General features: G+C 39.7%; 1 protein-coding gene across 2 annotated transcripts in view; it reads left to right on the top strand.

Moving 5' to 3' along the window:
• The window catches only part of WDR49 (WD repeat domain 49), a 139353-nt gene that overhangs the window by 58912 nt on the left and 55869 nt on the right, over nucleotides 1-24572 (top strand). For both annotated transcript variants that reach the window (XM_047100106.1, XM_047100105.1), the window contains exons 7-8: nucleotides 1182-1415; nucleotides 21387-21551. In XM_047100106.1, the coding sequence (XP_046956062.1) occupies nucleotides 1182-1415; nucleotides 21387-21551 (399 nt within the window). The remainder of the gene's footprint in view (nucleotides 1-1181; nucleotides 1416-21386; nucleotides 21552-24572) is intronic.

Below are 24572 nucleotides of genomic sequence, written 5' to 3'. Positions count from 1 at the left end.
TCATTCTGTCTGCATGTCATTTTTGTGCCTTGTTTGTCTGTGTTTGAATAAGAATCTGATGTCTGTGGTTTATGTGAACTTGAGTTCACTTAATACCGAGTCTTTTACTTCACACGCATACACAATATATATGTATGTATATACTATGTAGGTAATATGCTATACTCTATAGTTATAAAAGAGGTTAATATGTACATATAATGTGTAACAACTATATAAAAAGTGTATATAATATTGCATATAGGAGAGAGAGAGAGACTCTGTATTACTTTTCATTTGCTATTGTAACAACTAACCACAAACTCAGTGGCTTAAAACAACACAGATGCATTTGTGTTCTGTAAGTTAGAATCCCAGCATAGGTCTCACTGGGCTAAAATCAAGGTGTTGGCAGGACTCTTCCTTTTTGGAAGCTCTGGGGGGAATTAGTTTCCTTGCCTTTTCTGGCTTCTTTGGCTCATGGCCCCCTTCCTCTATCTTCAAAACCAGCAATACTGGATGGAGTCCTTCTCATACCCCATCACTCTGCTCTCCCTTATGATTACACTGGACTCACCCATAGCATCCAGAGTAATCTCTCCATCTCAAAGTCCTTAATTTATTACACCTGGAAAATCCCTTTTGTCATGCAAAGCAACATATTCACACACTCCAGGATTAGGACATGGGCATTTGGGGGGACTATTATTTTTGCCTACTACAAGCACTTGCTAAATACAACATCCTTCTGGGGATTGAGACAAAACACAATTCTTCCATGCAGAAGATTACAAGTGAGGAGACATTTGGGGCGCTTGGGTGGCTCAGTCAGTTAAGTATCTAAGTGTTGATTTTGGCTCAGGTCATGACCACACGGTTGTGAGATTGAGCCCCACATTGGGCTTTGCTGTGGGCGTGGAGTCTGCTTAAGATTCTCTCTCTGTCTCTCTCTGTCTCTGTCTTCCTGTCTTCCTCTCTTCCTCCCCCCTCTCCCTTAGCCCCTCCCCCCACTTGAGTGTGCTCTCTCTCTCTCACTCTCTCTCTCTCATGTCATATGTGCCATATGTTACAGTATAAATAACTGTAACACTGTGGAGGAAACAACTATCTGCCCTGGGTTGAGAGTGAACTAGAAAAGATTTGGGCTAAAAGGCTACAATTATTCTTGACATGTTCATATGACTTTGTCACTTTTTAACCAGGTTTTGAGACTCTGGGATATTCAGCACCAGCTGCCCATCCAGAGGATAGCTTGTTCTTTCTCCAAAAGTCAGGACTTCAGATGTCTCTTCCACTTTGATGAAGCCCACGGACGACTCTTCATCTCATTTAATAACCAGCTCGGATTGTTGGCAATGGAAAGCGAGGCCGGCAAGAGGGTGAAGAGTCACAAGAAAGCAGTCACTTGTGTTCTTTACAATTCAGTCTTGAAGCAGGTAATGATGCTCCTCTGTCACTCTTCTGACACGTCCCCATGTCCAGAGGCTCATTTCCTTAATTCAGTGTAAGGCAACTGAGGACAAATAGAAAAAAAAAAACAACAAACAAAACGTGAGGAAGAAATGATTTAACAGCCATGTGCTTTTCTGCAATAATGTGTGTTCAGGTGGAATTGAAGGGTGATTTCGTGTCCAGCCCGTGACCACAGCAGCACAGATAGAGTTGTAAGGAATTAGGATAGTCCGACTAAAACAAACACAACGTGTAATATAATTGAGCTTCTGTTCGTCGCTCGCTAGTTTGGGTCTTGGTGCCAAATGCCAGTGAACCTGGCTGTAAAGTTCTCTTTTATGAGCACCATCCTCCTGGATCTCCGCGGAAAGTTCTGAAATATGCATGAAATGTAATTAGCAGAGATCCATTTTGCCAGGCATATTTTACACCAGCGGCTCACAGTGGCAGCCCGGAATGTATTCATAATAAAATGATTCAGTTAAATGTGGCGCCACTTGGTATGCAGCGCCAGCGGCGTCTGTCTCCCCGCTACTTTAATGACACTTTGCAGCCTTTGCTTACGGGATCGCCACCTGCATGTCAATGAGGACGCCCTTACTCCTCTGGAGCAAGGATGCCGCGCAGACCCCAGGCCTTCGGAGAGGACCAGCGTGCGGCGTCGTGGAGGGAGAGGCACCGGGGAAGTTTAGCCTGCTGCAGTGATCAGGCCTGATGGTAACTGCACAGCAGGAGCGGAGCAGAGAGCTGGTATCCAGCTTGCGGCCAATTAAACAATAACTCCAACCCGTCCTCCCTTCTCCTCCGCAGAAGCTTCTGCGCTCGTGCAGAAATGAGTGGTTCGGTTTTTGTGCAAGGGGTGGAAAGCCCTTTGTTGGTAATGAGTAGTGTGCCGTGTCAGTACTTTAAACACTCTGTTTTCTGGTTATTGTAGGAGATAAAAATCCTTTACAAAACAATCCATTTCGAATTCCATCTGCGGGGAACATTCTCCGGTAAATGTTTTACTGAAGTTTATGAAGGCAGCCAGTTAATTCGGCTCCCTGGTGGCCACTGAGAGATGTTATTTATTTCCAGGAGAACATTTTGCTAATTGAGATCTGCAAAATTAAAAAGCTAGGTCTGTATGTGGATGTTAAGATCTTATGTTGTCTCGCCATTAGATGAGCAATCTCCCAGGCGGAATTCAGGAAACGGGACACGAAGATGAGGAATCTCCCATTTGGGATGTGAAGACAAAGCCAAGATAGCGGAAATACAGGCAAATTTCAGGGAACAATAGAACACGCACATATGTGGTACGAAGCGGGAAGAATCACTGTACGGTTGAGTTGGGTGTTCACACCTCTACTTATTTTTGCTGTTAGCAGTATAAATAATTAAAAGCATTAATATGTATATAGAGCCCATAGAACCGTCCCTAGCATACGTGTTTCGGAACTATAGCGGCTAGGCTACAGAGAAACACTTTAATGTGGCATTACATTTATAATTATAAACATGTATTGCAGTCAAGAGCAAAGAAAACAAAGTCACCCACAGTCCCATCCCCCAGTGAGAATGTATCATTTCAGAGTAATTAGACCAAGCAAATAAAACAGTTTTGAACAAGTCCAGGTGTCAGGAATGAGGAGTCAGATTCCTACACTCCCGGCTCTTTCTTCCAGTAGCTCGGGGAGATTCAGGTCCAGACCATCTTGGTGTTCACTGCTAAGCAGGGGCTCAATTCAGGATTGAGGGATGGAAGAAGGGAAGGCAGACACATTACTAATTCACACCTTCAGGGTGGAATACAGTAAAACGCAGTAGAGATGAGAGCAAAGTGCTGTGTCCACGGCGGGTGGTCAGTTCTGCCTGGGGCTGGGCTGGGTGACAGAATAGAGCCCTGAAGTCTTAGAGTGGGACTCTGTAGAAGGGGAAGGAAGCAGTTGCAGACAGAAGACACAGCATGAGCTTTCAGAGAGCCTCCCGTACTCACAGGACATTTTTTTTTTTTTTCAACAGGGAGAGGATTTATTCTGGTGTTTGGAGGTACTTAGCAAATGTTGTGGGAGTTGAGGCAGTAAAGGGAGTTTACAGCCAGATTGTGAACGTCATTCACTGAATGTACCACAGCCTGGTCTTGGAAAAATAAAGCATGGACTTGAGTTTAAAACAGCAATTTTCGGGGTGCCTGGGGGGGGGGCTCATTTGGTCACATGTTCAGCTCTTGGTTTCAGCTCAGGTCATGATCCCAGGATGAGGGAATTGAGCCCCGCATCGGGCTCTGCGTCGAGCTCCATGCTGAGTATGGAGCCTGCTTGGGATTCTTTCTCTCCCCTTCTCTCTGCCCCTCCCTCCCTCCACTAAAATAAAAACTAAAAAATTAAAAAGAAAAAACCAGCAGTTTCACAGTGTGACCTCAGACCCCTGAGGGAGCTCAGATTCTTTCAGAGAATCTGCAAGATCAAAACTCTTTTCATCATAGTAGTAGTCATTCGCGTTTTTCATTATTGTCTCCTGAGTGTATACTGGGGTTTTCTAGAGGCTGCGTGAGGGGTGATGACATCATTGCTCTAATGGCTAAAAGAATATAAGCTTTTGTATTCTTGTGTTTTCACAGTTTCTCAGTTTAAATTTCTAATATGGTAAATACATAGTATATTTATCTTTGTCTCTGTCTCCCACATAAACTAAACCTGTTTGGATTCTTCAGTAATTTTTAAGAGCCTTAAGGGATCCCAAGATCCCTTTGAGAGAGAGAGAGAGAGAGAGAGAGAGAGAGAGAGAGAGAGCACACGCATGGGAGGGGCAGAGAGAGAGAGAGGAGAGAGAGAATCCCAAGCAGGCTCCACAATGTCAGGGAAGAGTTAGACAAGGCGCTCGGACCCATGAACTGTAAGATCATGACGTGAACCGAAATCAAGCATTGGACACTTAACCAACTGAGCCATCCAGGTGCCCCCAAGATCTAAAGGTTTTAGATCCGCTGAGTTAGATCAGAGTTCAGGGTCCAGCAGATAGATTAACATGTCTAAGCTTCAGTTGATTGACTCTTAAAAATGTATGTGTCTTGTGGCGAGGGTGTTGGGTGATGGAGGTGGGGAGCATAGATGTGAAATTGGCAACAGCACATATCTCTGCAGCATTGCTTTGCTATAGCCTGCCTCTTAGAAACAGCCAGCTTTATCAAGGCTCCCCCTGCCCCCTATACCTCTCAGGCTAAATGCTGGTGATTTACGACACTACTATTCTTAAACTTCTTGATATTCCTTAATCTTTGTTTTAACCATGTGCATGTGAAAGCAAGATGTTAGGAGGATTAGAATGGAGGAGGGGATCCTGAATTGGGCTTATCCAGGAACACCACTTTAGGAGAGGTAGTTATTGATCCTGCCCCTTCTCTCCTCACTTCCTGCTCATAAACATTCATCCCCAGAGCTCCTCTTGGTCCTCTCCGCTCCCAGAATCTGCAGGGACACCCCACACTTACCTCTCCCCTCTCTGAGTGTTGCTCACATTTCTAGTTGTTTCCAGTCAAACGCTTAACTAAACTCCCATTTTTCTCTCCTCCTTTGATTTTGATGTAAGGGGAAAGATCCTTCCATTCCACTTCTGTATCTCCCTACAACTCCTTAGACTCTCCCGAGCATCAAATACATCTCAATTGCTAGATTTGGTCAAATATCACCCTTTCTCATTCCAGGTTCAAAAGGAGTCCAGGCTTTTTCAGTCCACAGGAACTTGTTCTTTGGTTATCTGGTTTGGTGGGGTTTTTTGTTTTTTGTTTTGTTTTGTTTTGGTAGACTTTCTCTTTGTCTGAGTTTAATGAAAACCTCCCTTTCTGTTGTCATTTTAATATGTTGCCGAAGCTTTATTATTATTTCATTCTCTTTGGACTTCGGCAGAGACCTGACATAATCCCTGTATTAAAGCAACTGGGCGCAGCTCTGCGACTTTTCTTTATCCACCTGCCTTTTGGTATCCTTGTACCCTAATCTAAGAAAGTGATGTTATACCCTGCAAAATCTTTTAAAAGAAACCACATGCTTTACCTCACCCGGCAAAGCTTGCCCTCACAGCTCACAGCAGAACAAGTTGGGACAGGATGAAGGAGTCCCTGGAATGCTGAATTTTGAAAGAATCAAAGGAACTCAATATCCCCGAGGCAGTTCTAATGAACTGTCTTTGCACCGAGTTCTTAAATGGAGCTTTTATTAAAAACTCATGAGGTTAGGAAACTTAAAAAAAAATGTATTTGTAGGACTCCTATAAACTGGAATAGATAAAATTTCTGAGTGATCACTCTGGCTCTCATCCTAATGATGTGGGTTTATGTTGTTTTTGTAAAATATGGTGATGTTTCAGTTTATCTTGCATCTAGGACATATTTATAGTCAGACTAGATATTTAGGCATCATTGCATTTAGGCAGAGAACTATATTAACTATTTTTTATTATTTAAATAACTTAGCTTTGTAAAGCACTACATGCTTATTATTATAAGAAATTAAAACAATGCAGTAAGCTCAAATAAGGAACTAAGTATTGCTGAAATACCATCAATATGTTCTAAATATCTCTGTGTGCATAGAATATTTTATATAAATATGGTTCCGTAAGCTTCTTTTTTATTCTATAATATATTGGAATATATTTCCTTGTACCTAAGTGTATGTAGATCTACTAAATCATTTTTAAAAAGCAGCACAGTATCCCTATGTGTGTGTCATAATTTACTGATCCATTTGCCTTGATGAGAATTTTGCTATTATGAACTTTTTTGTGCATAAATATATTCACACTCATGACTTTATTTCTCTAGGGTAAAATCTTAGGAATGAATTCTAGGTTAAAATATACGTATATTAGATAATTTGATACACAAATTGCCTCCCAGAATCTTACCATTTTACCCAATCTCCAAGAGTAAGCATATTAATCACATGCATGGTTATGTAAAGAGACATGTCCGCGGCTGCCTGGCTGCCTCCAGCAGGACCCTCGAGATCATTGGTGGGGTTCCCATGTCTCAGCATGGGATGTTGACTTGGAAAATTTGAAGACTAGACCCTCTTCATATTAGCCAGAGTGGTGCTCTTTATCGAGGACCACCTCTTGTACTATCACAGCAAGGCATAATGCCAAATCATTCATTAAAAATGGGGCTGGAGCCTGGGTGGCTCAGTCGGTTAAGCATCCGACTTCAGCTCAGGTCATGATCTTGCGGTTCGTGGGTTTGAGCCCCACATCAGACTCTGTGCTGACAGCTCAGAGCCTGGAGTCTGCTTCTGATTCTGTGTCTCCCTGTCTCTCTGCCCCTCCTCCACTCGTGTTCTGTCTCTCTCTGTGTTTCAAAAATGAATAAACATTAAAAGTTTTTTCTTTTTTTAAATGGGGCTGGACTATAATTTTTTAGTGACAGTGTATCTCTTGTCCTCTCTTCTGCACACCATTTTTTGGGAATTGAGATATTTGAGAATCTAACCAATTCAATTGGTAGTTCCCTTGGTAATTGTAAATCTGAGCAAAGGGAAGTGGACAAGCTTGAGGGAAATTTATCTCCACCTTACAAGACATTATACCTCTTTAGTGCTTGTATTCAGGTCAAAGCCAATGAGTTTCTCTTTTGAACATAGCTGGATGAACACTGATGAAAACTTTCTCCTTGCCTGCCTTATTTGCTGGACTCCAAGTGACCTTCCTTTTATTGACACGGCTCTTCTTAAGTGGTCAGCTTGAGGCTGTACTTGGTTACATGTCAATCCTGAGGCCATGGGCTCTGGTCACCTGTTGGAGACATGGGGAGTACCCTCATCTTAAGGTTACACCAAATCATATATATACACACATATGCACATATGCATATTTAAATGTCATTAACCTGGAAAGAATGACACATTTCAATGTTACAAAACTCAAAAGGATGTTGATGAAAATTTCAGTGAAAATTTCCTCTTCTCCATCTCTACCCACTCTGTTTCCTTCCCTCGAGGCAACCAGTTTTGACTTTCAGGAACTACCTTTAACCGCTATTCTACTCATACACAAGGAAACATATATACTCACTTTTAAATATGGATAGATTTAATTCTTAATATTTAAGAATTGATGTTATTTTAAATGCTGTTTACACAAACGATAGCATATTGTATGCACAGAAACACTGTTCTGTACATTGATTTTTCACCTAACAATACAGCCTAAAGATCATCTTATCTCATTACCTAGAGTAGCCTCTTACTTTGTTACGGTTGCACAGTATTCCATTACATGGTTGTAGCAAAGTTTTTTCGTCAGCTTTTACGGACATTTTTTGATTTCAGTATTTTTATATTACAAATAATGTAGTAGTTTTCAACCTTGAACACACAGATTTTAGCACTAGTGAGGAAATATCTGTGGAATAAATTCCTAGAGCTGAAATTATGGAGTCAGAGAGTATTTATGTCAGTGACCTTGATGGATATCGTCAAATAGTCTCCATAAAAGCCACCCTTTCCTCAGCCTCTCTCAACATCACAGTCTCAGCCTTTTTTAAAAAAAGAATTTGTTTTTTTGAAGAACACTTTCAGGTTCACAGAAAAATTGAGTAGAAAGTACAAAGATACCCCCATATGCCCCCTGTCTTCCCACACTTATACCCTGCCCCACTATCCACACCCACCACTAGAGTGGTACATTTATTGCAAATGATGAACCTATATTGACACATCATTATCACCAAGTGTAACCACAGTTTACATTAGGGCCAATCTTGGTGTAGTACATTCTGAGAGTTTAGACAAATGTATAATCTCATGTATCAACCATTATAGCATACAGCTTTTTCAGATTGGCTTCTATCACTCAGTAATATGCATTTATGTTTTCTCTATGTATTTCAATGGCTTGAGCGATCTTTTTTTTTTTAATATTGAATGGTATTCCATTGTATAGATGTTCCACCGTTTATCCATTCACTTACTGAAGGACATCTTTTTTTTTTAATTTTAAAAAAAATTTTTTTTAACATTTATTTATTTTTGAGACAGAGAGAGACAGAGCATGAACGGGGGAGGGGCAGAGAGAGAGAGGGAGACACAGAATCTGAAAACAGGCTTCAGGCTCTGAGCAGTCAGCACAGAGCCTGACGCGGGGCTCGAACTCATGGACAATGAGATCGTGACCTGAGCCAAAGTAGGACGCTTAACCGACTGAGCCACCCAGGCGCCCCTTTTTAAATTTTTTTTAATGTTTATTTTTGAGAGAGAGAGAGGAGAGACAGAATGCAAGTGGGGGAGGGGCAGAGAGAGACAGAGACAGAATCTGAAATAGGCTCCAGGCTCTGAGTTGTCAGCACAGAGACCAACGCAGGGCTCAAACTCACGAACCATGAGATCGTGACCTGAGCCCAAGTTGGATGCTTAACCGACTGAGCCACCCTGGCGCCCCTTACTGAAGGACATCTTGGCTGCGTCCCTGTATTGGCTATTATGAATAAAGCTTCTGTAAACTTCTATGCATAGGCTTTTGTGTGGTCATGAGTTTTCAACTCCTTTGGGTAAATATCAAGAAACATGATTGGGAGCTTGTATGGTAAGAATATGCTTAGTTTTGTGCCTCCCAACATGGCTGTACCAGTTTGCTTTCACACAGGCAATAAGAATGAATGATCTTACTGCTTTACAGCCTCATCAGCATTTGATGTTGTCAGTGTTCCAGATTTAAGCCATTCTATTGGAACGCATAGTGTGTACAATAGATGTATAGTATCACATTATTATTTTACCTTGTATTTCCCCAATGCCATATAATGTGGAACATCTTTTCATATGCTTATTTGCCATTTGTTTATATTGTTTGGTTAGGTGTCTGTTAAGATCTTTGGCCCATTTTTTAATTGGATTGTTTTCTTGTTGAATTTTAAGAGTTTTTGTGTATTTTGTATATTCTGGGTAACAGTTCACTTCAACGTAAGTGTCTTTTGAAAATAATTTCTCCAAATCTGTGCCTTACCTTTTCATTCTCTTGACAGTGTCTTTTGCAGAGCAGAAAATTTTAAATTTAATGAAGTCCAGCTTATCCGTTTTTGTCTTTCATGGACCATACCTTCAACGTTTTATCTAAGAAGTCATTGCCAAACCCAAGATCATTTAAATCTTCTCCAATGTGTCTTCTTGGCGTTTTACAGTTTTGTGTTTTACGTTTTTAGGTCTGTGATCCATTGTGTTGGTTTTTGTGAAGGGCGTGAGGTCTGCGTCTAGATTCATCTTCTTACATATGGATGTCCAGTTATTCCTGCACCATTTGTTGGAAAGACTATCCTGTCTCCGTTATACTGCCTTGGTTTCTTTGGCAAAGATCAGTTGACCGCATTTATGTGCATCTATTTTGGGGCTCTTTTTTCTGTTCCATTGATCTAGTTGTCCATTTTTATGCCAGTATTATACTGTGTTGGTTATTGAAGCTTCATGGTAAATCATGAAGTTGGCAGTGTCAGTCTTCCAATTTTGTTCTTTTCCTATAATATTGTGTTAGCTCATTTGGGTCTTTGGTCTCTTTATACAAAGTTTAGAATCGGTTTGTCAATATCCACAAAATGACTTGCTGGGATTTTTATTTGCATTGCATGGAATATATTGGTTAAGTTGGGGAGAACTGAGATCTTCACAATATTGAGTTTTCCTATCCATAAAATATGGACTATCTCCATTTAGTTAGTTCTTTGATTTCATTTATCAGAGGTCTATAGTTTATGTCATATAGATCTTGTTCATTTTTTAAATTATACCTAAGTATTTAATTTCAGTAACTACGAATGTAAATGGCATTGCAGTTTTATTTTCAAATTCTACTTTTCATTGCTGCTTTATAGGAAAATGATTGACTTTTATATATTAACCTTGTATCCTGCTATCTTGCTGTAATCACTTTGGTTCTAGGAGTTTTTTATTTATGCTTTCGTATTTTCTACATAGAGGATCATGTCATCTGTTAACCAAGGCAATTTATTCCTTCTTTTCTAATCTTTATACCTTTTATTTCCTTTACTTGTCTTAGTGAGTTAGGTAAAGTTTCTAGATGATGTTGAAAAGGAGTGATAAGAGGGGATATGCTTGCCTTGTACCTCAGTATGGAAGCTTCGTGTTTCTCACCATTAAGTATGATATTAGCTCTATGTTTTTTGCAAGTACTCTATCAAGTGGAGGAAGTTTCCCTCTACTAGTAGTTTACAGATATATATATATATATATATATATATATATATATATATATATTTTTTTTGATAGAGACAGAGAAAGAGAACGAGGGGGAGCAGGGGAGGGGCAGAGGGAGAGGGTGAGAGAGAATCCTAAGCAGGCTCCCCCATCACAGAGCCTGACAACTGTGAGACCTTGATCTGAGCCGAAATCAAGAGCCAGTCACTTAACCACCTGAGACACCCGAGTACCCCAAGTTTACTGATAATTTTTATCATGAATAGGTATTGGATTTTGTCAGATGCTTTTTCTGCATCTATTAATATGATCACATGATGTTTCTTCCTATCAATGTGATGGTTTGCATTAATTGATTTTTAAATGTTGAAGCAGCCTTGCATACCTGGGATAAGTATCACTTGGTTACGCTATGTGACTTTTTTTATGCATTGTTGGATTTGGTTTGCTATTATTTTGTTAAGTATTGGTACATCTATGTTTATGAGACATATTGGTCTGTGGTTTTCTTTTCTGTAATGTCTTTGGTTTTGGTATTTTGTTTGGTTAGGGTGATGCTGGCCTCATAGAATGAGTCAGGAAGTATTCCCTCTGCTTCTATCCTCTGAACAAGACTATAGTAAATTGGTATCATTTCTTCCTTAAATTTTCATAGAATTCATCAATGAACCCATTCAGCCTGTGCTTTCTGTTTTGGAACATTATGTGTTTTTAACTTTTTTTAAGTTTATTTATTTATTTTGAGAGAGAGAGGCAGGGAGGGGCAGAGAGAGAATCCCAAGCAGGCTCTGCACTAACAGAGCGGAGCCTGATGCAGGGCTAGAACTTCATGAACCATGAGATCATGACGTGGTTATGAGTCAAGTGTGGTTAAGAGTCACTCTTAACCAACTGAGCCACCCAGGTGCTCCTGATTTAGAATATTATTAATTATACAGATTCATAGAGGTACATATACCCCAATGTTCATAGCAACCTTGTCAACAATAGCCAAACTATAGAAAGATTCCAATTGCCCATCGACTGATAAGTGAATAAAGAAGATGTAGTACATGTATACAATGGCATATTACTTGGCCATCAAAAATAATGAAATCTTGCCATTTGCAATGACATGGATGGAACTAGAGTGTATTACACTAACGAAATCAGAGACAGACGAATAAATACCATGCAATTTCAATCATGTGGAATTTAACAAAATAGATGAACATTTGGGAAGAGGGAAAAAGAGAGAGGGAAACAAATCATAAGAGACTCTTAACGATAGAGAACAAACTGAGGATTGATGAAGGGAGGTAGGTGGGGGATGGGCTAGATGGGGGATGGGCATTATTGAGGGCACGTATGATGATGAGCACTGAGTGTTGTTTGTAAGTGATGAATCACTGAATTCTACTGACACCAATATTGCACTGAGTGTTGACTAACTCGAATTTAAATAATTTTTTTAAAAAGGCACATTATGGGGCGCCTGGGTGGCGCAGTCGGTTAAGCGTCCGACTTCAGCCAGGTCACGATCTCGCGGTCCGTGAGTTCGAGCCCCGCGTCAGGCTCTGGGCTGATGGCTCAGAGCCTGGAGCCTGTTTCCGATTCTGTGTCTCCCTCTCTCTCTGCCCCTCCCTCGTTCATGCTCTGTCTCTCTCTGTCCCCCCCCAAAAAAATAAATATTGAAAAAAAAAATTAAAAAAAAAAAAGGCACATTATTAACTATTGATTTAATTTTTTTCACTGATATAAGCCTATTTGGACTTATGTCTATTTTTTTCTAATATGTCTATTTCTCGTGAGAATTTGGGAAGATTGTGTATTTAAATAAGTTGGCCCATTTTGTCTAGGTTGTCAAATTTGTAGGCATAGAGTTTTTATAGTATGTATTCCTCTATTATCCTTTTAATGTCTATGGGATCTTTAGTGATGTCCCCTCTTTCATTTCTGATATTAGTGATTTATGTCTTCTCTCTTCTTTTTTTTCTTACTTAGACTAGCTAAAGTCTTATCAGTTTTACTGATCTTTTCAATAAAGGTTTTGGTTTCACTGACTTTATTAATTTTTGGTTTTCAGTTTCATTGATTTCTGCTCTAATTTTAATTTTTTTCTTTTCTTCTGCTTACTTTTAATTGCATTAACTTTTCCAATATATGCATAAATTTTCCTCTAAGCATTGCTTTCTCTGCATCCTAAAATTTTTATTTGTGTTTTAATTTAGTTAATATTTTAAAAATTCTCTTGAGAGTTTCTTTGACCTATGTGTTATTTAGAAATGTGCCATTTAATCTCCAAGTATTAAGGGATTTTTCTAGTTACCTTTCTGTTGTTGATTTCTAGTTTAATTTCACTGTGGTCGAAGACCAGACATTGTATGATTTTTATTCTTTTAAATTTGTTTAAGGTGTGTTTTATGTCCCAAAATATGGGGCATATTATTTTGGTGAAAGTTCCATACAAGCTTGAGAAAAATATGTATTTTGTCATTGTTGTATGAGGTAGTTTATTTTATATTTGTATCCACTTGATTGATGATATTGTTGAGTTCAACTATATCATTACTGATTTTCTGCCTGCTGGTTCTGTCCCTTTCTGAAAGAGGAGTGTTGAAATCTTCAACTATAAAAGTGGATTAATGTATTTCTCCTTACAGTTCTACCAGTTTCGCCTCCTGTGGTTTGATGCAGTTTGTTAGAGTCACACACATTAAGGAATGTTATGTGTTCTTGGAGACTTGACCCTTTATTATTATTCCCGTCTTCATCCCTAATAACCTTCTTGCTCTAAAGTCTGCTTTGTCTGAAATCACTATAGCTACTCCCACGTCCTTTTCATTTGTGGTAGCATGGCATATCATTCTTTGTCCATTTTACTTTCAATCTCAATGTATTTTTATATTTAAATTGAGTTTCTTTTATACAACATATAGTTGGGTCTTGATTTTGTTATCCACTCTGACAATCTGGCTTGATTTGTTCATTTAGTGCATTTAGATTCAAAGTGATTATTGATATAGTTGGATAAATAGCTTTCACTTTGTCACTGTTTTCTATTGGTTGCCCTCGTTCTTTGTTCCTGTTTTAATCTTCTGTTCCTTTTCTATGGTTTTAATTGATTCTATTTCCTCTCTTTTTTAGCATATCAGTTACATTTTGCTTTTAGCTTTTGAAAAATGGTTGCTCTAGAGTTTTCAATGTACGTTTATAACAGATCCAAGTCCACATTCACATAACACTATATTACTTTACAAGTAGTTTTCATGCCTTATAATAACAAAATAATCTAATTCCTCCCTCTTTCCCCCTGTATCACTGTTGTCATTCATTTCCCTTATATATTAGCATATATCTCTATATAATCATGTATGTATACAGAAGCATACATAATTTAGTGCATTGTTGGTATTATTGTTTTGATTGTTAGATCAAATTAAGATCAATTAAGAACAAGAAAAATAAAAGTTTTTATTCTACCTTTACTTATTCTTTCTTTAATGTTTTTCCCTTTTGGTGTAGATCCAGTTTTCTGACTTTATTTTCTTTATCTTTAAAGATCTTCTTTTAACATAGTTTGAAGGTAGGCCTACTGGCAACAAATTCCTTTAGTTTTTGTTTGTTTGAGAAAGTCTACTTCTTTATTTTCAAGGTTATTTTCACGAGATACAGAATTCTAGGTTGGGAGGTTTATTCTCTCAACACTTTAAATATTTCACTTGACTCCCTTCTGGATTGTGTTTTCTAAGGAGAAGTCAATTGTAATTCTTATCTTTATTGTTCCTTTGAAGATAAGTTGTCTTTCTTATCTGGCTTCTCTTAAGATGTTACCTTTGACTTCACTAGGCCTAGGTGTTGCTATTTATTTATTTATTTATTTATTTATTTATTTTTATTTTTGTAGCATTTATTCTGCTTTGTGTCACATGAGTTTCCTGAATCTGTGGCTTGGTACCTGTCATTAATTTGCCAAAATTTTCAGTCATTACTGTTTCAGGTATTTCTTTGGTTCCTTTTTTTTCTTCTCCTACTTGTATTCACATTGTGTGAATATTATACCTTGGGTAGTTGCCCCACAGTTCTTGAATACTGTATTTTGTTTTTGTTTTCAGTCTTTGTCCTCTGCCTTTTCAGTTTTCAAGGTTTCTACTGATATATCCGGAAGCTCAGAGACTCTTTCCTCAGCCACATTTAGTCTGTTAGTAAGCACATGAAAGGCACACTTCCCTCCTGATCTGTAGCACCTCTTTCTGGTTCTTTCTAAGAATTTCCATCTCTCTGCTCATGTTACCCATCTGTTCTCACATGCTATCTTTACCCATTAGAGCCTTTAGCACGTTAATCATAGTTGTTTTAAATTTCCGATCTGATAATTCCAACATCCCTGCTGCCATGTCTGGGTGTGATGCTTGCTCTCTTTCTTCAAACTATGTTTTTTTTGCCTTTTAGAATGTTTTGTAGTGTTGCAGGATCTTTCACCACAATACCCAGGATTCGTTGTCTCTCCGCTTTGAAGAATTAAGAGGTGGACACAAAATGAGCAGCAGGCAAAAGTTTATTAGAGTATAAGATTACAAAGTTAGACTAGTTGGAAAGCTCTTTACAGATAGGGGATATTCAAAAGTGAATGCCCCCCCCCCCCCGCCCCAAGACACAAGGGTCTTGTTTTATAAGGTTTTGGTTAGCCCTCCCCTACTCTCCCCTTCACTTCCTCCTTGTTCCTTCTCAGGTTCTACCCTTATTGGCTGGATAACTCGAGGTGTTGAGTTGTCCATTCCTGATTGGCTAATTTCCATTGTATGAGGGGTGGCCTATAGCCATACCTAGGTCTTTCCTCCAATTCCTGAGGGAAACCTGAGGGACAGTAGGTGGGGGTCTGTTAGTTCTTAAGAGGAACATTGCACCTGAGGGGATTTGCTGTGGTCAGACACTCCCAGCATTGTTCCAAAATATGTGTTTTTCCCCACCCAGGGACCTCAGGCCCTAATCTTTCCCTCTCTGCCTACTGAATCGATCTTCTCCTCTCATATTAATATTTTCTTGATAGTGGGAAATATGGTGAAAGGAACTGCTGTAAATAGGCCTTTAGAAGTGTGGTGGTGAGGTGTGGGGGGCGGGGAAGGAGTCTATATTCCTAGAATTAGGTGTCAGTCTTTGTGAGCCTGTGCTTCTGGACATATGTGAGCTTCACATAGGCTTCCCAGTTGTTCCCCACCCTTATATCCCACAGGAAGGCTAGAGCCAGCTAGAATTTGGTATTTTCCTTCCTCAGGTCAGTTAAGTGCTGATAAACCCCCAGCAGGTGAGGCCCTGGTTAAGCAGTTTCCCTCGAGCACAGACCTTGTTAAGAGGAACAGAATTACTCTAATGTATTTTGAAATCTTTTCTTTGCTTCTGCCCCTGCCAGAAGCAGGAGGGGGTTTTTCTCCAAAATTACAGTAAAAACCTGGTCGATATCCTCAAAATAAAGCTCATAAAATTGTGGGGCCCCCCTATGACTGGCTCCCCCTGGAATTTTTAGCTCTCAGACTCGTCCACTTAGAGCCTCCAGCAATTCGTCAATTACGGTTCTTGTTTTTCTATCTCAGCACTGTTTCCCGTGGAGTTTCGGTTCACGAGTTCCTGCTCTGGTAAATTGTTATTTTGTCTATTTGCCTGTTGATATCTCCAGTTCTGGGGGATAGCAATTTGCCCTCATTTCTATTATTGATCCGGGAAGGGTTGTTGATTTTTGAATTTTGTTTGGCTTTTTACTTATTGTTAGGGTGGATGACTTCTGAGCAGGCAGAACTGGAACGTTGGAAGTCCAATCTCAACTACTTTTTGAAGTAGTGTTTTCTCAGCTATTTGTTTAGAATGAGGGAAGTGGTGAGGTTTTAGTCAGAGTTCCCAATACTTTGTATTGAGCAAGTGATTTTTAACTTCTTTAAACAAGAGTTTTCTTATCTATAAAATAGGGATTATAATACCTCCCTTGTAGATGTTCTGACAAAGGACAAAGGATATTCCATATAAACACACATGGAACAAAGCAGGAGTAAAAGCTAAGTAAATATTAGCCAAAAAAGAGAAAGTGGTATTTTTCTGTCACCTAGTTCCTGGGGATGCCTGGTGATTTGGAAAGTGTTTTGAATGCCTATGTGAAGTGGTCACAGCCTGCTGCCCCTCCCCTCACTCACACTGCCTAAGCCTACCTCCTTGCTAGTCCTTGAATGTGCCGAGGGCACTTTACCTCAGGGCCTTTGCATTGCTGTTTCCTTTGCCTGGAACTTTCTTCACTTAGGTATCTGTATGGCTTCCTCCTTTACCTCAGTCATGTCTTTCTTCAAATGATTCTTCAGGGAGGCTTTCTCTGAGCCCCCAGCTTTGCATTCACTCCCAGTGATTTCTTCCTCCTTCTCAGTTTTATTTTTCTCCATAATGCTTATCACCACTAGCCATATATTTTTATTTTATTTTGTTTTCTCATCTGGTTGCGTCTCTTCCTCCACTAAATGTAAGGGCAGGAATTGTTTACTGCTGAATCCCCAACACCTAAATCCCGGGTCTTCCATATTGTAGGGGTTCAGTAAACTCGAGGAATGAATTTGAAAGAGCAAATTACAAGTTACTCTACAAGAGGTAATAAATAAGATTTATAAATGGAGAATGGCTGCCTTAAAATATTTGAATCATCTTCCGTACCAGGACTTAGATATTATCATTCCCCTCGCCTCACTACTTACAGAGATATAACTTCTAAGAGATTTGATGCACAATAGAAATAAAGGAGGTAGCCTGCTTTATATTATGGGGCCTCAAACAGGACTGACTGAAAATAGAACTATAAACAGCAATTAAATCAAATGTCCTCATCCCTTGGTAGCCAGCGATATCTGCGGCTGTAATTTTTGATTTCCCTTCCTGCTTAGACCTAGGACTTGGAATGCATGGAGAGACAACTAAAATGCCTACTGCTTGTTGGAATATAAGAAGACAATTAAGGGACATGGATACAACCTCGTATCTCCTAGAATTGCCTCATTGGCTGTGACAGCTTCAGATGAGAGAGACGAAAAGACCCATATATTCCTAAATGGTTATTAGCTTGGGTACATAAGGTGGAGAACAAAGATTTGCTCTGAAACCCACTTGCGCTGGAGTGAAGTTCTTAGGGTAGTGTCATTTCTGCCCTGCATACTGCCGGGGCCCTGCTGCGTCCTCGTCGGTTGAGGTCTCATCTGATAAGAAGCAGACAGGAATGAACCAAAAACTTCATGCGATTTTGTATCATCAAAATCCGGCCTGTAAATATGATGCCAATACTTATTCCTGGGCTTTATTACTGAGAAAATCAGCTTGCTAAAAATAAAGTCCTTACCGTCCTGTAGTCAAACACTTCCTTCACCTGCCGAGTGATGTTAAGTGCACTCCTCTCTCACCAAACTTTGAAAGTCTTTTCGCCTGCCTTGCTATTCTTGTGTTCTGAGATTGTCATAGTGACAGCAGAGTCTGGTTAATCCTGGTAGGATGTTTGTGACACAGTCAGTCCTTGTTTTTCAGCACATTGTTTTCCTGGGGGTTGCAGACTGCCATAAAATGAAATCCGACTGGCTATATACTATTGCCATTATTGATTCTGATTTCATGAAAAATCATTAAATGAGCAGAGAAAGGTGCTGAAAACTGATGAATAGTGTTGGGGCTCAGCCAGGTGGGCAGCAGAGGGAGAGTTTTGCTGCAAGTAGCAAAGTGTGAAAGTTACTAATTCCTCATTGAATGTCTACAGCAGATAGAAGTGGTGTGGTTGCTGATTAGATGCTTTGTGACGCGGACGATGCCAGTCTCGGACAAGTAGGCAAGCCTTCTCCTTGAACGTGGTCACATTTTACTTTGCTTTTTTTGTTTTGTGTTGTTTTGTCCTTATCAGGGAATGCCCATCATTTAGTATGGAAATGCCTAACATGTAAGTGGTCAATAAATACTTTTTGAATAGAAATAATAAAACCCTTCACAACCTTTAACCTTTTCTTAAAACGCCATCAAAATTTTCAGTCATGCTTGGAAAATTGTATGTTTTCATGGTTTTGTTTTTGATGAATGCAATTGAAATTCCTAGGTAATTACGTGAAAAATTCACAAATCTGATCTAATTTGAAATTTCAATGTATATCTACAATCTGGCTTCTAAAATTGTAATTGTCTATATTTGCTGTCATGGTTGAAAGAAAGAAAGACATTAAATATTTTTGAACTACTTTGGATATGAAAAGTGATATCACCTAAAATAGAGAGTCAGACAAATAAAGCTTAACTAGAATAGTAACACTAGTTAACTTTTATGGCTTATTTATCGTATGCCATGCACTATGCTAAATGCTTTATAAATATTAGTTTAGTTAAACCTTTTAAAAATGGTTTGAGGCAGTTACTATGATTCTCCCTGGTTTATAAGTGAAGGAACTGAAGCTTAGAGAGGTTAAGTAATGAGCCCAAGGTCAAACAATTGACCTCCAAACTCAGGCATCCTAGGTTCAGACCTGGTGCTCTCGAACCCCATGCATATTGCACACAGCAAAGGAACAGAAACACAGTCAGTTAATATATCGAGTGGTAATTGAAGAGGTAGGTCACATTGTTTCAAGATTCAGGCCATTTGGGCTAGAAACCATGCTGTTGTTTCACAACGGTGATGAAATATTTAAGCTACTTTTGATTTCATGAGAGAAAATGTGTCGCATACATATAGTTTTACATCATTTAAGAAGTTGTTTGATTCAGAGTCGCAGTTTGTAATTTCAGGGGAAAAAGGCTGTAAGAGATCATGTGCTCACGATCAGTTCTTTGCTGAGCACAAATGTTGCTAAATGGTGGCCCTTTTTTTTTCCTGTCTCTTTTCTCCTTTTTACCTCTGAACTGCTGTTTCAGGTGAACATCTCTTGCCTGGACTATGACAGAAGTCCCCAGATGGTCTTCCTACACCCCCAGCTTGTTCTCCACATCGTTGCCAGGAGTACCTTCACAAACCGACCAACAAAAAATGCTGTATCACTCTCGCCCTCACCAAGAACAGTGATTGCTGCTGATTTTGACGCATACATTCCACCTGACAGTCTCTTGCAAGCTAAGGCCCCTACCTAGTCATTTATACACATGACTCATTATTCTCTAACATTGCTCTTTTCAAACATTTTAATTGCAGTTTAGCTGACATACAGTGTCATGTTAGTTTCAGGTGTGCAGTATAGGGTTTCAACGTTTCCACACATCACCTGGTGCTCATCACGGCAAGTGCACTCCTTAATCTCCATCACCTGTCTCACCCACCCTTCCACCCCCTTCCCCTCTGCTCACCATTGGGCTAGTCTCCCTGGTTAAGATCTCCAGCACAGCTCAGTAGGAATTTCAGTACCAGTCACCAGCTTGCTTCTTCACCTCGTATCCCACCGTCTATCTCCTCCTCTCCATACTCTGGCTCCATTACACATCGTATTGCTTCTCATGTGTAGAATACTGTCTAAGTTCTCTCTTCTAACCACACTCTTAATTATCTGGAATACTATGCTACAATAGAGAAGGCCTGATGATGTGTCTGTCACAGATAGCCCATGATTCAAACCTCATTATGTAGGCTTGGGAATGGTGCTTAGCTGATTAGAATCTCAATTTTGTCCCTAGTAGAATGAGGGCACTAACATTATTTACAGAGTTTTTAGAAAGATTAAGTGCGATAGGCAGTGTAAAGGGCTTGGCATCCAATAAATGCATGTTCCTATCTTCAATCCCACATTGACCATCCTCACCTTTTATTCCCCATCCCCCATCCCAGCGAGTGGATTTTGGGTTTTCCTCTCTGTGCCTCTGCAACAACCAGGGGAGAGACCTCTAAACCTGTAGTTTTGTTTGGCATTTGTCTGTGTCTTGTCTGTTCTGTCTACGCCAATAGTGCTCAACCCAGGGTGCACACTTCAGGAACCCGAGAAGCTCTTTAAAAAATGCCCCTTCCTTAGTTCAGTTACAGCAGAGTCTCTGATCTGGTATACAGGCATGGTTTGTAAAGTTCCTCGGGTGATTTTAGTGTTCAAGGCTAGGCTGCAGATTCCTTCAGAGCAGGGATTCATTAGTGATCCCTGATGCTCTCACGGAGCTGGGCACAGAGTGGACATTCAATGCTTGCCACCAAAATGAATGAATGCGTGCATGTGTGATGGCCAGCTCTCGAGGCCTTCTGAATATACATTTGATACATTTTAATAACCTATATACATTTGATACGTTTTAATAATTTGATATATTAATAGTCAAAATTTAATAGTTTGAATATACATTTGATACGTTTTAATAATTTGTTAAAATTAACTCCCCTCCCCCCGATAATGTTGGGTAGCACTTTCTTTTCTGAATGCTTAAACGGAAGCTGGTGCATAGTAAAATGCTTCTTTTCATATAGTAAATAGTGTGGGAGCACCGTGACTTAAAATCAGCTTTGTCACTTAAATGCAGAAGATTTTAAAGTTTATTTTCAATAGGACTCGATTTCAGTATGGCCTCTAGACAGTAAGCTGAATGGTGGGTAAAAGAAGTCCTATCTTTTCTGGTAAAGAGACTCATGACTGCATTACCTCAGTTCTAGCTGGAGAATTGAAATGTTATCAGCTTAACAAAGAGAAAGTGAGTATGTTACAAATGCGCCTCTAACGATGGCGGTGGGTGGATCTCAGTAGTGAAAATTCACAGATTAGATATTTTTATTGAAATAAAAATGGTGGCTTCTGGGACTATATTTAATTTCTTTACAATGTTGTTTTCTCTTAGGTAATCAGCTGTGATGAGGGGTCTACTGTTGCCTTCTGGATGATAGACACTGGGCAGAAAATCAAACAGTTTACTGGTTGCCATGGCAATGCAGAAATCAGCACTATGGCCCTTGATGCAAATGAGACACGGCTTTTGACTGGCAGCACAGATGGGACCGTAAAGGTGAGAACACAGTGATGCTTTCTATCCACATATGAGGAGGCTAAAATACTATGTGAAGAGACACAGCTATAGCTATATTTGTTTCTGCCTTTTTGGCCATGCAAGAGGAAAGACAAGACAAGATTAGAAGAGTTAAATAACCCATACCATCTAATAACAAAGCTGTTAGGGGGAAAAAAAAAAGCCTCAGTGGAAAAATGAATAAATGATTTCTCTGAATAAATTATTTAGAATAAAAACACAACTTGGCATACTTATTTCAGAAAGCCTTTCTCCAGTTCTGGATAGAGGACTACTTTGGGGAATAAGAAGTCTGAATAATTTTCCTATGCTTCAGCTAATGTCCCTAGTTTTCTTCTTAGTTTGTAAAATGAGAAATCAGTGCAACCAAGAAAACTTGTTAAAATGGCACAGATGCAAATTTGGGGGCAAATGAATATTTCAAAATCAACCCATGTTATAATTTGCACGTTTATGTGAAGGCAAGTGAGACGGTGAAGACGGATAGTAGAAAGAACAATCACTATCTTATTTATTATCATCCTAAACCTACAGTATTTAATACTTCCACTTTTATTATTTTATAGCTATTACTAATTTCTGTTGGGAGATGAGAGCTATTATACTTTGAAAAATGATCAAATTTTCATGCAAAGCTTAGATATTTGCTATCTGCAATCATGCCTACCAGTGAATCTTCTCTGCCCCCCTCAGCTCTGAGACTAATGACAATCTTTGATTGGAGATGGCTTGTGACACTTTGAGGCAACAGAAGGCAGTTTCCCAGAATAAGCTTTGAATAGTTCTCAACTTCTGTCATAACTGGAATGAGAAGGGTATTAATTAGGTGTATCTTCCATGGTGGGGTGTATGTTGCATGCCGGTAGCCTGCCAAGGGGTTAACGGAAGGTTATCTGGATATGTACGTGGAACATGATGGAAGTTGGAGTTCAGGGGATTCTAGGGTGGCACCTGTCAATGTGAAGGAGGTGCTATGGCAGGCTGCAATGAGAATTTCTGAAAATCAACAGAGCTGGGCCTCTGGGAAGGTTAACAGCATGAGGTTAGGGACTGAGAGCTTGGGCTTAAGTAATCTAGTTTACGGGACTACTGGAAAGGCGTTGGGAAGGTAATGGGACAATTCCAACCCCAATAGTCAAGGTGGAATAAACAAGAACAGCTGAAACTGGAGTATCAGGCAGGCTTAGGTAAAAGGAACAAGTGAGTATCCCACTTACTAGTCCCAGGGTATGAGACTGAACTGAGAACTGAAATGAATAGATGAGGTTTCTTTCACCCCTGTCTTGGAAAGTAACCAACTACACAGTCTAGAGTAGGGCAGACTTACAAACCTATGGGGTTGCTAAGAGCTTGCAGATAGTCCCAGCTAAAGGACTTAATAGGACTTGGGGACAGTCAGATCTTCGCGATACCTATGTGTGGGTGTTATTTTAGGTGGGCTTGGTAGGAGCCATGTTGAGAGGACAATGAAGTGACATGGGTGAAGAGCACCCTTCAACATTTCAGCTCAAGCCCTGCGTCTTAGAAGGCTTAATGTGAATTTAGTAGTATAATCACAGCTTTTGAAAGTACATTTATCTTTATCATAATAACAGAATTCTGAAATTTGGCAACCTCTATGTAGGATGCATAAATCAGAGTTGAGCTGCTCTGGACATATTCTATGAAGAGACAGGAATCAATGGCATTTTCCAATCTCATTTATAATTTAGAAAATCCAAAACCAGTACCTATGTCATCAAAGATTTAAAAGTATTGCCCTATTTATCATGGTTTTGAAGTGTCTGATTTTTAATTAGTGTTTTGAATAATTAATGTATGCATACAGTAAAACTTGAAATATCAAAGAGTTATACAGTGAAAAGAAAGTCTCTTTCTCACCTCCCATGTAGCTACCACTGTTAATGGTTTCTCACGCATCCTTCTAGCCCAGGAGCACCATTTGTTTCTCAGTGGCAACCCAGTATATACAAAGTTCCGCATTTTGCATATTGTCTTGGACCTTGACATTGTTATTAACAATGTAGTTAACTTTTATTGCATACTTACTAACAGCCAGGCACTGTTGTAAGCACTTTATACATACACACCCCTTTACACATGCACACCCCTACACTCCCCACATCTATATATCTATATAGTTGGTATTATTATTATGCCACTTTTACAGAGGAGGACACTAAAACCCAAGGAGATAAAGCAAATTGCTTAACGTTTCACAGCTGGTCCGGTTTGGGCAGAGCTTAGAAATATGGAAATGACGTGTTCGTCTTAATGGCTGCATTATATGCTACTGTATAGATATTCCATATTCTGATTGTTTAGCCCCTTATTTTTTGTTTTTTGTTTTTAAATTTTTTTTAATGTTTATTCATTTTTGAGAGACAGAGAGAGACAGAGCATGAGCAGGGAAGGGGCAGAGAGAGGGAGACACAGAATCTGAAACAGGCTCCAGGCTCTGAGCTGTCAGCACAGAGCCTGACGCGGGGCTCGAACTCACAGACCGCGAGATCATGACCTGAGCTGAAGTCGGACCCTCAACCGACTGAGCCACCCAGGCGCCTCTGTTCAGTCCCTTGTTAATGAGGAACTGGGTTGATTCAGGTCTTGAGCTTTTATAAACAGTGCCTCAAGAAGAGCCTTCAAAGCTGCCTGGGTGGCTCAGTCAGTTAAGCATCAGACTTCAGTTCAGGTCATGATCTCACGGTCCGTGAGTTTAAGCCCCACATCGGGCTCTCTGCTGTCAGCATGGAGCCTGCTTTGGATCCTCTGTCCCCCTCTCTCTCTGCCCCTCCTCTGCTCATTCTCTCAGTCTAAAAATAAATAAATGAACTTGAAAAAAAGAATCTTTAAAAAAAAAAAGAATAGCCTTTAAAACATGTCATTTCACACATCTAAGTGTCTCTGTGAGACAGTTTCCTAGAAGTTGAATTTTTAATTCAAAGGGTATATGCAATTTAATTTTCATACTGCCAGCTTGGTCTTTGTGTATGAGGCACC

Source organism: Lynx rufus, unplaced genomic scaffold (assembly GCF_022079265.1).
Source record: "Lynx rufus isolate CCGP_SWC_20201006 ecotype Redwood Valley unplaced genomic scaffold, mLynRuf1.p SCAF_5, whole genome shotgun sequence".
NCBI lineage: Eukaryota > Metazoa > Chordata > Mammalia > Carnivora > Felidae > Lynx > Lynx rufus.
The sequence above is the reverse complement of the archived record's forward strand: the minus strand, read 5'-3'. Positions and strand labels throughout refer to the sequence as shown.